Source organism: Panthera pardus, unplaced genomic scaffold (genome assembly GCF_024362965.1).
Source record: "Panthera pardus isolate Hobbes unplaced genomic scaffold, ASM2436296v1 HiC_scaffold_17, whole genome shotgun sequence".
Lineage (NCBI taxonomy): Eukaryota > Metazoa > Chordata > Mammalia > Carnivora > Felidae > Panthera > Panthera pardus.
The window spans coordinates 10,165,004-10,182,767 of NW_026526732.1; the positions used below are offsets into that span (position 1 = coordinate 10,165,004).

The window sequence follows — 17,764 nt, forward strand, 5'->3', positions numbered from 1 at the left end:
TCCACCGACAAAGAATTGGCTTTATTCCAAATAAGACTTTAAGTTGTGCTTTTCTTTTTCTTTTCTCCTTTCCTTTTCTTTTCTATAAAATGGCAACTGTTTCTCAGGAGAAACAGCCTTTTTCCATAAATGTAAATTGTTGGGGCATCTTATACCACTGATCAACGCATCTTGTGTTTCTTTATGGTTGTGAGGGGCAACAGCATGATTCTGAACTTGAGCAGATTGGGCTGTTGAATTTATCGTCTGGAGAGAAGCAAGGACAGAGCCTGCTGAGTCCCTGCAGCTGCCTCCAAAGTGACTTACTCCCCAGATGCTAAGCCAGTTCCCTTCTGGCTGATAAAAGAAGTGAACGAAGGGGTAATTTTGCTAATTCCATACTGATTAGTGTCTGGCTAAGAATGATGGTCTGCATGATCTGGGCCCAAACTTTAAGCTGGTTTCTCCTTCTCAATTTTTGATATCTTCGTAGGACCTCAGGTGGCCCTTTCTGAACCCTGGGGATACGTGAACACAACGCAGAAGATGGCCCCACCGCGGTCCTCATCCCTGCACACCCTCTCCCCTCTACCTGCCGTAGATCAACCACTGTGTGGCAATCTGCGAATGTGGGGCAAATTCTGTGGGAAAGCTACCCTCTTACCTGATAAATCATCCCGTAAAATAAAACCCCAATCCAAATATTTTACTTTTGGCTGTTTTGAGACCATTCCTTGCTAGGGAATACTTTAGTAAAGCCAAACTCTCCACAGGCCATCCAGACGGCTGTGTTGTCACGGAAGCTATTAAGGATAAGAGTACGCGGATCCAAAAGAACAGAGGACGTCATTTTATTGGCTGTCCACAGGAAGTTTGGTCACACAAGGAGGTGGAGGCTGTGGCAGGTGTGGTACAACACAATACCTCATCTCACTACTAAACAGAAGGTTAGCTGATAGTGGATAGGATAAAACCCCAGCGACCCTCTGCAGCCCGGGGCTCCGCCGACCCCTGCATAATGGAGCTGAAGAAGCCGGTGAGCGATGGCGTCGTCCCACAAGTCTCCGCGTGTCGCACTGTCTTCCCGTAAGACAGCACTTGAAGATTCACCAAATTAGAAGAAAGAAAGCGAGCAAGCAGCACTTCTGTTTGAATACCAACACCACTGTGAGCAGACGTAGTGTGGCATGCAAATCCAGATCCGGTCATTTTTTTCCCTTTTAGGTTTTTTTTTTTTTTTTTTTTTTTTTTTTAAATTAACAAATGGAATGGCATGTCTATTTCAGATATTAGTAGCATAACACTCAGGTGCAATTTCAGTTTGGCCACAAGGGTCCTCGACTTTCCGTGCGTCCGTCACAAGAGCAGCAAGCAGGCAGCAGAACACTGTCCTTTCCTCCCGGACTCTGCAGCCCGGAGTCTCCTCTCTCCCAGGCCCACCCCCCTCAGACTCCAAATGCTGGCAAACAGCTACTTCTCTTATTTTCATTGTTATCAAGGCAGTCAGGCTGGGGAAGAAAATTCAACTAAACCAAGCCGTGGGCATTTGGGCCCTGCCCTCGTCTGCCACGGAGGGGGCATCCATTCACTCCCCCGGCAGTCTCTGTGCCCCAGGACTGGAGTTGTCCTCACCACCACGGAGTTGGGTCATGGGAAAGCTCCTACTGTCTGCAGCCCCCGGGGCTGTGGTCACACGGAGCTGAGCTTCACCAGGCCGCGCACGGAGTCCTCATGCAGAGAGTCCTGGCTGGCCAGACCGAGGACGTGCATGGTGCGGCTGTGGGCCAGGGGGCTGCCCGCCAGCATCCTGGGCGGCGAGGGCGCTTCCTCTGGAGTCAGAAACTGGTGGCCCACGTGCTCCTCTTTCAGGGGCAGTATGTCCGTCAGCGCGGCCTCCGCGGTGAGGTTGGGCATGGAGGAGGGCGGCGTGGGCTGCCCCAGCGTCAGGCTGGCACAGGGAGTGCCCAGGCCCGGCTTCCCGGGCAGGTGCAGCTCGTCGCTGGTGAGGCTAGGCTCGCTCTGCAGCAGGGGCGTGGCCGCGGCCTGCAAAACGAATTTGGTGCTCTGAATGCACTGGTCTTGGTCACACTGGAGAGCAGGAGGCAGCCAGCAAAGAGAAGGCGGAGATGAGATGGGCACAGGGTGGGGAGGAAAGGGGGCACGGTGGGGGGGGGGGCAGGGAAGGACAGGATGCGAGAGAGAGAGACAGAGAGAGAGAATGAGAGACAGAGAGAGAGAATGAGAGACAGAGAGAGAGAATGAGAGACAGACAGAGGGAGAGAGAGAGAGGGAGGGAGAGAGAGAGAGAGAGAGAGAGAGAGAGAAACCCGTTAGTGACACCTCAGGGCAGAGAGCCTGCACAGCAGCCTGGTTTCATCTGGAGGCGCCCAGCACATACACGGTAAGTGCAAAGACCCAGCATCTAAATAAGCCGCTGAAAGTACTGATCACCCACAGCTGCCCAGGGAGTTACATGCAGCCAGAGGCCATCATGCTCCTGGTCCCCCTTTACAGACTCAACCTAGTTAAAAAACAATCCCGCGGATGAAGTCACAAGGTTTACCACCTTAGCAATCTCAGGTGCCTGTTTTTCGTGTGCTGAAAACCGCTTTTACTCTATTGTTTTAAAAACACAGGGCCTGTACACCTAGTTCATAGCAGCGTGATTCACAATAGCCAAAGCCCAAAGGGAGAAGCCGGGGTCCATGGACAGATGAGTGGATGAACAAAATGTGGTACGTACAGACGATGGACCACTACTGAGACATAACAAGGAAGGAAATCCTAACACACGCTCCAACATGGATGAACCCTGGGGATATCACGCCAAGTGAAGCCAGCCAGTCACAAATGGGCAAATATTGTATGTTTCTGCTTATAGTAGTATCTACAGTAGTTACCTCTGTAAAGACAGAAAGTAGAGAGAAGGGTGGTTGCCGGGAGTCAGGGAGGGGGAAGGGAGCTCGTGTTCACAGGGACAGAGTCTCAGTTTTGAGAGATGAGGGATCCTGTAGATGGACGGTAGTGACCTTTGCACAACAATGTGAGTGTATTTATTGCCACTGAAGTGCACACTTGAAAGGGTTAAAATGATACATTGTAGGTCATGTACATTTTACTACAAAAAGTCTGAGCAGACTGTTCACAAAGCCCTAGAATTCCCCACTGCTAAATTTTCATCAGCTTCAAGGACCATTAATTGAGCTTCCGTGGTTTTTTTAATCTGTGAAAGAAAATGCCAACATTTTACAAGATATTTCCTCTTCTTCTAAGCATTCTTACATCGCATTACACCCTATGTCCTTTGCCTCTCCTCACTCACTGGGCGAAGGAAATGGTGTAAACACACTTTTAGCCGATCGAATGTAGATCTCTGATCCTCCGTAAACCCTCTCTTGAGCCATGGGGGCAGGTTTCAGATCAGCCAGAAGACTTTGACAGCACACAGAGATCTTGAACTCAAACGTGGGCAGTGACCCCTTAAGAGATTTTCAGGAACTGCTCTTCCAGGGGAAGGAGAAGAGTCGGTGTGAGCTAATCTGTCCCAAGTTTGGGTTCAAGCAGTGAGCCAGGCAGGCTACTGCTTTGCTTCAGAAGTTCCCCTCTTCACAAATGAAGATCCTGAGGCTTAAATGAACGAGTGGGTTGCTCAAGACCTTACAGATAAAAGTAAGGCTTGGACCCAGGACCTGGGGCTGAGTTTGCCTGGCTGCAAACCTCTTTCTACTATTGCATGTGCCACATAGTAGGTGCTTAATAAACGTTCCTTGTCTGATTATCTATCCCCTCCTCTCTTTTTCGGAACTCCGGAGTTGCTGTCGAATCTGTGCTAATGGGTTTGCAAAGGAGGTGCCTCACCCTGTTCCTGCCAAGGGGATACCCAGGACTACCATCACTCAACCACCTCTGTGCAGGGAAGAGCCCAAACCATGCACCATGTGGCCTTCAGGGAGGAGAGGGAGTTCACTGGAAGTTCTGACTCCTAAGGCTTTTCTTTATTTGCTCCTGTATGTGTGTGTGTGTGTGTGTGTGTGTGTGTGTGTGTGTGTCCTTTTGGCCAAATGGGTTTCTTTCTACAATCACAAGTGGTACCCCTCCTCCCCCCCGCCAGAGGAGGAGAAGGAAGAGTTGCAGTCTCTCATGAATTCACAGGCTTTAGAGGGCAAAAGACCTCGATTCTGGGCAAGAGTAGAGCTCTTTAAGGAAGGAAAGCCAGTTCCGTGGGAGACCCTCACTTTTTTTCCTTCTAAATATAATTTACTATCAAGTTAGCTAACGTACAGCATATACAGTGTGCTCTTGGTTTCAGGAGTCAATTCCCGTGATTCATCGCTTCCATACAACCCCCAGTCCTCATCCCAACAGGTGCCCTCAATGCCCATCACCCATTTCCCCCTCCCCCCGCCCCCATCAACCCTCAGTTTGTTCTTTGTATTTAAGAGTCTCTTATGGTTTGCCTCCCTCCCTGTTTATACTTATTTTTTCCCCTTCCCTCCCCCTTGGTCTTTGGTTAAGTTTCTCAAATTCCACATATGAGTGGAAACATATGATACCTTTCTCTGACTTATTTCACTTAGCATAATATTCTCCAGTTCCATCCACATTGTTGCAAATGGTAGGCTTTCATTCTTTCTCATTGCCAAGTAGTATTCCATCTCAAGGAGACCCTCACTTTTCTTTCAGCCTTCATCTCAGTCCAGGGAGCTCAGAAACACCCAGAGCCTGGAGCATGGGCTGGAAGGCTGGTCACAGTCACCTCCTGTACTCATCTTCCCAAGCACCACCACGCAGTTTTTGCCATAGCGGTGTTTTCCCACGGGGCCGCTCCTGCAGGGGGTTTCAGCTCTGTGTGGAGGGGCTTTCTGGTGGGAGGTGCTGAGGAGCACGCGGGGCGGGGGGCAGGGGGCGGGGCTGCGGGCAGGCTGGTCCACACAGGTCTGCTCAAGCTCTCCAGTTCTGTCCTTTTGGTCCAGCACACTGGCTCCGTCTTGACAGGGCAGAGGTGGGGAGGAGCAACTTCCTGACTAATCACATTCATCTTCTGGAAACTGACCTAGGGCTTTGGATATATTGTGCTTTGCAAAGAACGTTTTGTGTTTTGTGACGCGTTCCATTTGGTATTCTTACAGCCAGCTGAGCTCCGCACTGCCTCCATTTCCCGGGGCTCAGTGCAGCCTGTGAGCAGGCCCGCTAGCGACCCCAGAGCTGAGCCCAGAGCTGCAGAGAGCAGGTGCTTTTCTGGGTACTGGAATCTTGTTTCTCAATCTTCCCTCCTGGAGCCCTCACTATTCCTCCTACCTTCTGTCTACACAATGCCCTCAGCTCTAAGGAAAGATAAAATTGCAAATCAGATTTGCTTGTCTCTGTTGACCTGCAGGAAGCCTTTTTTATTGAAAACTAATTGGCAAATTCTATTTTAGGGATCAGCGCAAGACAACTCTTACAGGCTCACAGAGAATTCTGTTTGAGGGCAGAGCTGGAGATTTTCAAGGTCAGGGGCGCAAGCATGAGGGGAGAGGTGCCCCCCTCCTTCTCCCTCCTCTCTCCAGGTCACTGTTCATTTCTTCCTCCTTGATCACAACCCTCCAGCCACGCTCACGGCAGGGCCCACAGGGGGCACTAGAACCTCTGGGGATAACGTGGTCTGTCCCTCCTTAGAGCTTGTGTTCACCCGGAGGGCTAGGTGGGGCTGGACGTGGCTTCCAAGGCTTTACACTATCATCATTGCTGACTCCCAACAAGACCGCAGGTACCAGGGGTGGGTTTACTCTGAAACCATGAGGCTCAGGATCAGGGCCCCTGCCCTCCTGGTTCCTGGCATATTGGTTTTTCTCTCTTAAAGAGAAAGCGCCCTCCAAACCTGGGTTCACTCCTGTATACACCTATTGGCATTTTCCTGTGGCCCGGCCGACAACTTGTTAAAACAGTAACAAATCTGTCTGTGCTCAGCCTCCCAGCCGGGCTGTTGAAAATGCTGTCCAGTTTACCAGGGGTGAAGCCTAAGGACTTAAATACATGGAAATAAATTTAGCCTAAACCATTTAATTAAAAGAAATCTAAATATAAGTCATTCAGGGGCGCCTGGGTGGCTCAGTAGGTTAAGCGGCCAACTTCGGCTCAGGTCATGATCTCGCGGTCTGTGAGTTCGAGCCCCGCGTCGGGCTCTGTGCTGACAGCCTGGAGCCTGTTTCAGATTCTGTGTCTCCCTCTCTCTGACCCTCCCCCGTTCATGCTCTGTCTCTCTCTGTCTCAAAAATAAACGTTAAAAAAATTTTTTTTAATAAAAAAAAATAAATATAAGTCATTCAGAAATGTTTTCAAAATGACTACTTTGGGGGCGCCTGGGTGGCGCAGTCGGTTAAGCGTCCGACTTCAGCCAGGTCACGATCTTGCGGTCCGTGAGTTCGAGCCCCGCATCAGGCTCTGGGCTGATGGCTCGGAGCCTGGAGCCTGGAGCCTGTTTCCGATTCTGTGTCTCCCTCTCTCTCTGCCCCTCCCCCGTTCATGCTCTGTCTCTCTCTCTCCAAAAAATAAATAAAAAAACGTTGAAAAAAAAATTAAAAAAAAAAAAAAAGACTACTTTGAACTCTGATTTGTGTTATCAGACTTCAAGCACCTCTTGTATAGACTTCTTTAAATATTTTAAAAGAGGACTGTCTTTCTGAGTATAGTTATGGAGTTTCCTTTGTCATAGGAAAACACAGTTACATATTAACAATTAAACTACTATTTGCTCCCCCCCCCCCCCCCCCCCCATGGCTCCCCACCAGTTTAACCTATGGCGGTGATATCAGTAATCAGTTACTGGGACCATGAAACTAAGTGTCTAAATCCTGCCGCACCCAGAACTTTCAAGATAATTTGCCACATTCAAACCGATTTTCCTTTGGACAACCAATCCCATTTGGGGGTACACAGGGACCAGACTTTGCTCTACCGGATTCTGCCCAGATAAAGTTTCCTACTGGCTCTGCAGGACTATGGATTTTATCAGATTCCAACCAGGGACAGTGCAATGACTATAATTCTCATACCATTAACGTGGCATGTTTGGAACGTCTCCTTCTTAGAAAAGACTCAACGATTAGGAGACATCCAATTTTTTCTTCTTTAAAGCTCGGCCCCAGGAGGATGGGTTGATAAAACCTTCATGGTTGCAGTCCCATTTGAGAACTTGGCCAGTATTTTCAGGGTTACTACGGAGATGATCCATGAAAATGTTCTTACACCTCCTCCTTTTTACCTTTGCTTCTGATTCTTATTTGCCCACTTCTTGTTGATTTTTCCACTTAGTTTTCTTTCTCTCTGGCCTTCCCAATGCTCTTCTCTGCTTTCCCCTCCATCTCTTCCTTTCATGGGTTTCCCTCCCACTTCTTTTTTTCTCCTCCCTTCACCTTGACTTCTCCCTCTTCTCCCTTTCTTCTTCCCCCCCCACCTCTATTTTCTCTTCGCTTTATTCATGCTTTCACTACCCACCACCTCCTTGGCTTTTCATTTGCCGACTCCTCTCTTCCACCAGTAGGGGGAGACGTCACCGCCTGCTTTTTCCTCTGACAACTTGGTAGCAGGGCTTACACTCCAGTGCGAACACCAAGACGCCCTTCAGTGTATCATTTTCTCTAACCAGTTATATAATCTTAAGAAAAACCAATAAACACCTGGATATTGGGCAGTGACAACCCATCTACTACAAACCGAAAATTGAGAAACTCACACGCTCATTCCAAAACAACCCTATAAAGGTTCCTATTTATCAAATATCAGGTTGAATCATATGAAATTGCCATTTAAAAGTCAAAAATCATCCAAATGCTGAATTCCAACGGAACAGAAGCCTGATCGCTTGTAAGAGGGTCTATGCGAAGACCCTTCTGCTGGCAGCATAAAACGACTCCTGGCAGGAATGCGAGAGCGTGTGCTGTGGTTGCAGTAAGTCACTTGACGGCTGGCTGATTTACTGCCCACATGAAGCTCTGCCATTTAACTTACAAAGAAGTTTATGGTTTCAGATGTTCAGATGTTGCACATTTTATCACTTAATGTTACAATCTGAAAACACCATAGAGATCATTTACTTTTTGTTTTTGCAGATTTTCAAGTAAAATTGCTCATGTTGGAATACCTTTTATTTCACTCTATCTGGCTCCTTGTTTGAAATATACCTAGCACACAGATTAAATGCTGTTAAAAGCAAATCTGGGAGTTTTCGAGATGGTCTTGTATACAAATCAAGAGCGAATGAAATTATTTACTTCTTCTGCTCCAATTCTGTCCAAAGTATTAGCACTGGGCATCATTTATTTCTGTTTGGCTGTGAAGGCGTGTTCTCGGGTCTTATGAGTGCTCGTTTACAGTTATAGAATCACTATAAACTTCTAAAATCTACCTAAAATGTAGGTTAGGAGGAGAGCTTTCTTTTTATTGTCATTTAACATTACTATTTAAGTGTGTGTAAGTTATTTTTCCTACTACATTAGATTTTTCAGATGATGCATGGAGAGTTCTGCAATATTTATTCACAAACTTATTTTCATAAATCAGGTAACTGCTAGAGTCAGCCTTTTTTGATACTGGATTAAAGTGCATTCAAAAATTAGGTTAAGTAAATATAACAAATGATTTTCTAACAAACAAAATTTCTAACAACCATGAACTGTGTTCTTAGCTTTGTGGGTAGCATGTACTGCAAAGGATCTTTTAGTTACAAGTGCCAGATATGAGCATAAACTCTGACCCCAAAGCTATACAGAACTTCAGTCATTTGACAATCAATTAAAATGTACGTACTAAAAACTGACCATAACTGGATATCCTATGTATACATGGAAAGAACTTCAATATTAGGTATTAATAAAAGCCAATGATGAGGAAAACAGGAACAATGAAAATGTGATCTTCGGCTGGCACTGGGGTTATCTGCAAGTAATTCCAGTATGGCTCCTCAGAACGTCACCAGCACTCAGACAACAGAGGCTATACTGAGGTTACACACACCCTTTTAATGCTTTAGATGGCCCTTTGTTACTTTTCTAACATTTCCTTCCTCAGGAATTTGTAGTAGAGGGATCACTTAGGCACTAAACAACCATCCCCATCCCCAAATGGCGGGGGGGTGCTAACTCCCCCATCCTAAGTATCTTTGGGATGGGGGCCTCTGACTGTTGGACATTTCCCTCTTGGACTGGGCAGGATTTGCATCTGGCCCTGGTTCTGACCTGTGGGGCCACGTAGAACACATCTCATCTTCCCCCCATTGGAGTGTTCACATCCAGCCTCTCCTGGAGATGTTCTGATACATTTGGAGACACTGTCAGTAGTGGGTAGGAGCCTTGAGACCAGAAAGAGTTCTCTCGGCTGTACGCCAAGCGGGTGTCTCATAACAGAGGCAGCATGGAGACGTAGAGAGTGCGTGGGGCTTGAAGTCAGTTCACTTTTAGATTCATTTATGGGCAACTCACATGTGTACTTGGGAATTATTATAAAGTGACAGAAACCCAACCTACAATCACTTCTAACGTGGTAAAATTTGCATGAAAGCTAAATTTAATTAACAATTAATGAAGGTGACACAGTCACGGGTCTTGTAGACATTAATTTATTAATTCTGATTTTGTAGTTTTCATGTTTTGGAGATTGTCGTTTTTTTCAGGCCTTAAAACTTTTCACAGTCCCTGGAAAAAGCACACAGGCACTTTGCTGACAGAGTCCAATAGGCAGAATAGCCATGACTTCTGGTCTCCTGGCCCATGGATTAATTTGATCCTATCAAGGCTATCACTGCACCAAAGAGAACTGTCTCTCTAGTCCCTAGTTCCATATTCACGAAGGAGATGTGACAAAACCAGAGTGAGGAAAGAATGAGGTGTGGGAATGAAGACAGGAACAAAGTAGTATTTGTGCAGAAATTCCCCTGAGAAGGCCCTTTGAGGAGAACTTTCACACACACTCAACATTTAATGAGCACCTCCTGTGTGCCAGGCTGTGTCATCCCCTGGGGCTGGGAGGGTGGGACAGAAAGGGGTCTCAGTTCCAATCACCATCCAGGAAGGCGGTCACCACTCACCCCTTCTTACTTCATGGTTTAGGAACTGGAGGCTTTTGGGATTAAGGGACTTGCCCATGATGCTGCAGCCCTCAGTGTCAGGACCGGCAAACGCAAGCCCAGGGGCCGTGATGCCAACTGAGCTCTCTCCCTACCTTTCCCCTCTGCGTTGAGTACTTAAATCGGTCCATTTGCAAAGCTTTCTCTTTGACTGTTTTACAGCTTTATTCTATCATCCTCACTAGTATCCAACTAGACCAAGAGACTTGATTTGACTTGGTGAGGGCAGAGCTCACAGGGGTCAGGGGAGAGAAATTTAGGAAAAGATAAGAAATGTTGATTTTCACTTGATCTTAGCCAAAAGACTGAGAAGCGATAAATGTTGATTTAAAATAATAATCTTCCAGCATGAGAGATGAAATTGGGTTAATATCTCAGATGACAAACATGAACAACTCACAGTTTTTTAAAAAATGTCAGATCGACTGATACTTCTAGGATAACTAACAAAACTGACTCACATCTCTACTATTTCAAAGTGAATCTCTACAAACCATGTCATTCTTTCCTAAGTACAGGGAAGCAAACCTTCTTTAGGCTTTCCCAGCTACCTGCAGGGCACCACCCCACCACCCCCAGCTATCTATGGGCACACACATGCCACAATCAGCTTCCCCCTGACCTGCCCCTCTTCCTGTGTTTCCTTTTGGCGACTTACATGATCACCTTATCACTAAGCTGAAAGGCGGGGACCATCCCTGGCTTCTTGACTCCAGACCTCCAATGTGACCATCTCCAAATCCCAGACTTGCTGCCTCTTTTCCGAACCACTTCTGCTATCCTGCTATCTGCTAGGCTTTCTGTGAGGGTCTCCTTCTGTTTTCCCTGTCTCCATACTAACACGCCTCCCTCTGTGCCCCAAAGAGCTTCCCGGGCTCCATTAACCCCACGTGAAAATCTAATGGTATTGCTCACTGAACTGAGTCTCTGCAGTGGCTCCCTGCCCCATTATAGAACAAAATCCATGCTGGTTTTAAGGCACCCAAGGCTCTTCACATGCTTCCCCTCCTGCCTGCTTTGCAACCCACACCCTGTAACTCAGTCCTCTTGCTCCCGCAAAAGCACACGAGTCCACCCCATGTATGCCTGGGCCTCTGTGCTCTGCATGGAGCATCTCTCCCACCTCTGGGTGGCTATTCGTTGTAATCAATATTTTAATATTTGGCTCAGACGTCATCTCCTCCAGGAAGCTTTGCCTGAAACCCGAGCACTTGTTTTTGGAGTTCTATGACTCCCCAATCTCTCGTTTGCTGGCACATTGTTGAAATCCTCCATGCACCTGAATATGAATATTTTCTGAACAGATCATGTCTTAGTTGAGTCAAATTGACGTGAGGTTTTTCAAGAAAAAATTTTCTTGGTGTTAAAGCAAAATATGGCTCAAAAATCATTCCTTTTAACCCAAGCTTGTAGAGAGTTCAGGAGAATCTGAAGACTATGGGGATGTTTTTCAATGCTAGCTTATGATCAAATCACCTCCAGGGGATTCTGACTTCATTGGGCTCAAGATATCAGCATTGTGATTCTAAAGTGCATCCACGGCTGAGGCCCACTGGATTGTGGTAAACTCAGCTGCCAGACGTAAGGGCCAGGTCTGAAGACATTCAGCTGACACCAATTTGAGGGCTTTTGAAGTTGAATGAGTGGAAAGCAGCCAGGTCTTGAACCATTGGCTGTGTGACTTTGAGCAAGCCAGTCATTATTCTAAAGCCTCCATTTCATGCTTTGTAAAACGGGAGTATTTTGCAGGTTGTTGTTGGCATTAAATGAGATGATCCTTGCAATAACAGTTTCAATATTGTCCACACTCTGCCAATTGCAAAAAGTGATAAACACAGTATAATTCTCTACCAAATAAATTTGGTTCCATTTTTAGAACTGCCTGAAATTTACCTTGTGATTCTGACGAATTCAACTTTAAGGGATTTAAAGCCAGTTTTCACATTTGTCTGATTGATTGGGGACTGGAACACCAGAACTTTTTTTTTTTTTTTTAATTGATCGTGAGCTCTAATTATATCCAATAAATGAAATAGATAAAAAGGAAGACGATGGATTGCTCGTGGACAAATTGCTCTTAGTGATTATGCATGTTTCCAAAAGAGCAAAAGGTGAGTTCCTGGGTGTCCACTGCTGTATCAGACACTAGAAAACCTGAAGGGTTTCAGGTTCCTTCTTGGCAGGCACTGCTGGTTCTGATGTGTCGGCTCAGTGTGCAGTGAGGGTTGGGGTGTCTGTTATAGGCAGACTAAGCAAGCCAAAGGAAAGGAAGAAATGTTACTGTTTGCCTCAGAGAATTAGCTTATTGTCAATCTTGAAATATTTTAGCTCCAGATTTTGACAATTCTTGGAAACTGCTTGATATGTATATTTCTCTTGGTCCTGGCGTTACTCAAAGTAGGAGAAAGCAAAGCAAACGGCACGGGGCCTGCAGCCCCCGCTGAAGTCACTTTGCTAGAGTCTCCCAGCTCTCTCCTCTGGGGGAGTAACGTGCATTTCACAGCGCTTGAGAAACACAAAACACCCATTTCCCCCTTCAGGGCTCACCCCACATGTTCCTTCACTCTCACCATGGTCCTGGGCTACTTCTTCCTTCTCCCTTCACTTCTGCAAATTACTCTCATTTTCTATCTGCTTTTACTTTTTCAGGCTTAATTTTTCCTCCTTTCACCTATTTCCATAATAAAACAATAATGATGTATGACCAAAGAGACAATGGCAACAAATTAGGCAACCTCATGAAATAAACTCCTAGAAAGACACATACTATTGAAACTGACTCAAGAATAGAAAATCTGAACGGACCTGTAATAGGTAGTGAGTGAATTAGTAATCAAAAAACTAGCCACAAAGAAAAGCTTGGGACCACATGGCTTTACCAGTGAGTTCTACCAGATCTTTTAAAAAGAATCCCAGTTCTTCAGCAACTCTTCCAAAAAGAAGAAGAAATACTTTTCAACTCAGTCTATGAAGCTATTATTAACCCTGACACGAACAACAAACAAAAGTATCGAAAGAAAAGGAAACTGCAGACCAAAATCTTTTATGAACATGGATGTAAACATCCTCAACAAAACACTAGCAAACCAAATCCAGAAACATATAAAAGAGATTATACACCAGGGCTAAGTGGGGTTTATCCTAGAAATTTGAGAAACAGGGGACAAATGAGAAGGGCAGGTTTGGTATGAAGTCCAGACTGCAGCACATCCCCCATTCCCGTGCCAAGTGCGGGGTCTCCAGTCTGCATCAGGGTGGGTGGGAGGCGTAGGAGGAACCAAGGGTCACAGCATTTACCCTCTTCCAGGGGGAGCTGGCTCCCTCTCCTGTGTATGGGGACTGAGAAGTTGTTCTCTGCTCTTCTGACCTATCTGTCAAGCTGCAAAAATCAGAGACTCACAGAGAGCTTTGAGCTGGTTGGGGCTTCAGGGACAAATTAGTCCCAGCTCCCATTTTGCAGCTGGGGAAAACTGAGGGCCACAGAGGCAGGGGGACTTGCCAGTAGTCAGGGAGATAACTGGTGGGAGCCAGGACTGAAGCTCTCACTCCCCGCCTCCCATCCAAGCTCTTTCCTTCACCTGAATCATGTCCATTGCTGCCCAGTAGCTCAGAGTGGATGAAACTGACCTGGCTGATCTTGTCACCATGGATATCAGGGAGATGATGATGATAATAATAATAATAATAATAATAATAATAATGATAATACAGTAATACTTAAATATAATTCTTACTTTGTGCTAGGCAAGGTTTTAAGTGCTTTACATGCATTAGCTCACTTAATCCCCACAGAAATCCTACAAGGTAAGGATATCGATATGTTCCCATTTTATGGATGAAAACACTGAGGCAGAGAGAAGTTAGGCAACTTGTCAAGGTCACTCATCTAGAAAGTGTCAGAAGTCTGGCTCTTTGCACAGTTAATCCCCATCTGCTCTTCATTTAAAAAAAAATTTTTTTTAACATTTATTTATTTTTGAGAGAGACAGAGATGGAATGCAAGTGGGTTAGGGGCAGAGAGAGAGGGAGACACAGAATCTGAAGCAGGTTCCAGGCTCTGAGCTGTCAGCACAGAGCCCGGCGTGGGGCTCGAACTCACGAGCTGTGAGATCATGACCTGAGCCGAAGTCGGTCCCTCAACCGACTGAGCCATCCAGGCGCCCCCTCATCTGCTCTTCAAAAGGAGGTAAGAAAGGCCTCTTTAAAGCCTGGTGCTTGACTGTGAAGTGCCTCCCATGTGAAAGAGACGTCTCTGCACACTTTTTACCACTGCTGGAACACCTTGGCCCAGGGACCAGTCTCCAAGACTGTGCAATATACCAAACCTGGAGTGGACATGCCAGGATTTTTAGATTTTGTCTCTGACAGGGACAGGGTGGGCCATGGGACTCAGTGATGTACAGCTTCTCTACTGTGGAGAATAGCTCTCCATGGGAGGCAGGGGGAGACGCTGGTCCAGAAAGTGTAAGCAAAATGTCATGAATCTGAACTTAGGGGCACAGATCTGAACACATTAGGCACAGCTGGAGTGTTACTGTACTGGAAGGCGCCCGGGGGACGATCTGTGCCTTGGTCATTCCTTTCTATCCCGTGGCACTTTCAGTGTGCTGTCCCACTAGCTCTTCAGGAAAGATCTGTGTATGGCTGGTCAAAGAAACGAATGAAATTCTGCCCCTCTGTGTGTGCTGGTGGCCGGGTGGTGCTGGGGGACATGGTGTCTTCTACCTCCACGTGGGTGAGCAAGGTAGAGGTGGCATGAAGTCGGGGTGCAGTCAGCCTTGGCAGGTCCCTGAGGGTCACAGGTCCTCAGTCAGTCCCCCCCCCCCGGACTCAGGATGCCACGGCTCCTGTGGTGGGGACTGAGCAGGACTTGCTGTGGGTCAGAGCTCTTCCCGAGTCCCTGATCTGACTGGCACTTAGGGCATGTGGACGTCATATGCAGCTGCCCACACTTGTGGCTCATCTCCAGATAGAGGGGAGAACATAAGGGCAAGGAGCCCTAGGTTTTTAATATCCTCATGCTTCCTAAGAGTTTAAGCCAGAGGCTTTGGATTGAATGATAAGGGCTTAGCAACGGCAGCTGCTTCACCGTTACGAGCGTCTTCTTCATCTTGGAAGTGTCCTCTATAAACAATCCATATGGCATCAAGCCCAGTGCCTCAGGGTCACTGGTTACTTGGGAGGTGGCCTTCCCATAGGAATAGGCAGTGGCACCATAACCATTCCTGCCGGGCCAGTTCCCTCGGGGGTATGCCCTTAACTGGGGTTATGGTGTGGTCTACTTAGAACAGACTCCAGAGGGCACAAGAGCAGTTTGAGGAATCTGATTAACCATACGGAATGAAAAGACCTCCCTGTGTCCCTTGTGAAACCTGCCCTCTCTGGCTCTCATAGAGGCACGTAGTAGGTAGTCAATAAATGTGTGCAATTAATAAATTATGCCCTCATCTCATCTTAACATAAAGTGGCTTAATAGTGTCAACAGCTTGAAGGTAGCCTTGCTTACTTTTTAAATCTAGTGAAAGTACACTGCACGGTGGGATCAGTACCATGGGAGTCACAGGGTAAAACTAACGTAAGTTCGTTGGTTTTGACAAGGACCACTGCCGTCAGTGGTGTCCCCTAGTGCAGGTTCCTACTACTTCCTTTCCGTATGTGTTTGTGTCCTGTCCCCGGACACTGCCTCCTTGAGGGCAGATGGACTGCACCCCACAGACCTTGCATCCCTACCACAGTTGAGTCCTCAACACAGTAGGGACTCAGGAAGGGTTACTGAACTAATGAGAGGTCATATACACAATGTGAAAACATGCGCACACACCACAGAAGTGATCAGTGGATGCCGTGGTCAGAATTCGTTCCAGGACATTTGTTGTGCACCTGTAAGTGGCTGAGAAAGACTACTGAGCACGGACACAGCGGTCTTTAGTGCCTGTTCACTTGAAGGAGGAAGTGTTGGAAGTGAACGTGGGCATTAGAGTCATCAGACTGGTTTGTATCCACAAATTAGTGGCTGTGTACCCTTGGGCAGAGATGATCTGCTTCTCCTAGCTTAAAAAGAAAAGCAAGAGACAGGCATGCCCAGTTGCCATTGTTGGTTTGGATTAAACAAGATTCTGATCATCAAGTGTTTGAACACAGTCGGTGCTAAATAAATATAATCTCCTGTTTGCCTCTCTCCTTTCTCTCTCATTTTCGTCCTCTGAAAAATAAGGGGGTGACCCTTAAAGGTCACTCATGTGGGTGAGCGGGGACAGAACAAGATGTCCTGTGACCACTTTCAGAGTAGAGTGGCAAGGACTGTGACACACATGTACTTTCCTTTAAAGGAGGTGCTCTATTAGCGAAGCAAAGCACCACAGCACAAATTAGACACCACCACTACCAACAAGTTAGTCCGAGCAAGCTTCTGCTGGGGGCTGGAGCCTAGTTCCAGGGTCATAAACACAGCTACAGGGTTGCTGGCATTAAGCGTGTTCCCTTAGCCCTGAATGCTTACAGAGACAGTCTTGAGACTGTGGGCTTCCACCTTGCCCTTCTTTATAAGCAGAAACAAAGTGCCCAGGAGGCTGTCATTTTCCCAGTCCACTCCAGAAGGCGGGTCTTTGTTTGTTATGGAAACTCTCTTGTGGGTGATTCCCTTCTACAAAGAACAAACAGCTCCTGGGTGGCCACAGACTGGGTCCCTTTCAGAAACACGGAACTTCTTTAGGGAAATCTGTTCCAGATAAAGTGAAGCCATTGTCTTCCAGACGCCTAAGGAGTTTTAAGGGATGGATGGTCGGAGCCGGGCCTGGCTGAGCTTTCGGGTACCCACAGAGGGACTCTTGCCCCTGTCCCAAGTCTCCAACCTGCAGCCTGGAAACCAAGCATGCTGTTCCATACCTCACAGGACCCCTGTGAGACCTCTTGGAGAGGCACTAACTCACTTTTGGCTGTGAATCAAGAACACCTTGTCTGATTTAGTGTATTGAGATATGCATGACTGAGCTAAGGTCACGGCTGAAAGTGGGGAGAAGTGGCCACCCACTGTACGCTTAAAGAGGGGGTGGGGAGGTGAGCACAGATTGAGGCAAAGGGACAAAAAGGGACCAGCCAGCCAGCCAGCCAGGCCAGTTTGGAGCACTTGTATCTCACCCCTTCCCCCCCCCCCCCCCCCAATCCTGGTTCTGTGTAAGGGGGCTTTCCATCACACGGTGCCACAAGCTGTTTCTGGAAGACCTTTTGCATGCGGACTTCCCCTTACACAACCCAGAGCAAACCAACCACTCAGGGGCCATAATCCTTTGTTGGGTATTGCCTTAATTTAACGCTTCCGTTCCCTCGTCTGAGCCTTTCAGTAAATGGGTGTTCCGGGAAGGTTTCTAGGTGTGCTTGGTCTGTTACTGGGTTAGTGAACATAGAAGCAGAAGAGAAGCCTCTGCAGGGAGCTCTGGGCCCGGCTGCAGGCGGCCCCTACCATGTCGCTCTGTGACTGCGTGGCTCCGTAGGCGGCAATGCCATTGGAGGGTGCGGCTGGCTGCGGTGTGTCAGGCTGGATGTATCCTCTTCTGTCAATCAGGCTACAAGAGAAAAAGCAATACGGAGGAAGAGAGTGAATAAAAAGCCAAAGACTCCATCAATACTATTTTAATTTCCATGCGGAGCTCCCTCTTTCTGTGTGGGGCGCCACTGCACGCACCT

General features: G+C 47.2%; 1 protein-coding gene across 2 annotated transcripts in view; it reads right to left on the reverse strand.

Moving 5' to 3' along the window:
* Positions 1 to 814: 814 nt before the first annotated feature.
* ZDHHC14 (zinc finger DHHC-type palmitoyltransferase 14) overlaps positions 815 to 17,764 on the reverse strand; it is a 292,138-nt gene continuing 275,188 nt past the window's right edge. The window contains exons 8-9 of one of the 2 annotated variants that reach the window (XM_053904321.1): positions 17,541 to 17,643; positions 815 to 2,022 (exon numbers count right to left, since the gene is read on the reverse strand). In XM_053904321.1, the coding sequence (XP_053760296.1) occupies positions 1,669 to 2,022; positions 17,541 to 17,643 (457 nt within the window). In that variant the 3' untranslated portion in view covers positions 815 to 1,668. Of the gene's footprint in view, positions 2,068 to 17,540; positions 17,644 to 17,764 lie in introns of both variants that reach the window. The other variant, XM_053904320.1, reaches the window with a different exon arrangement.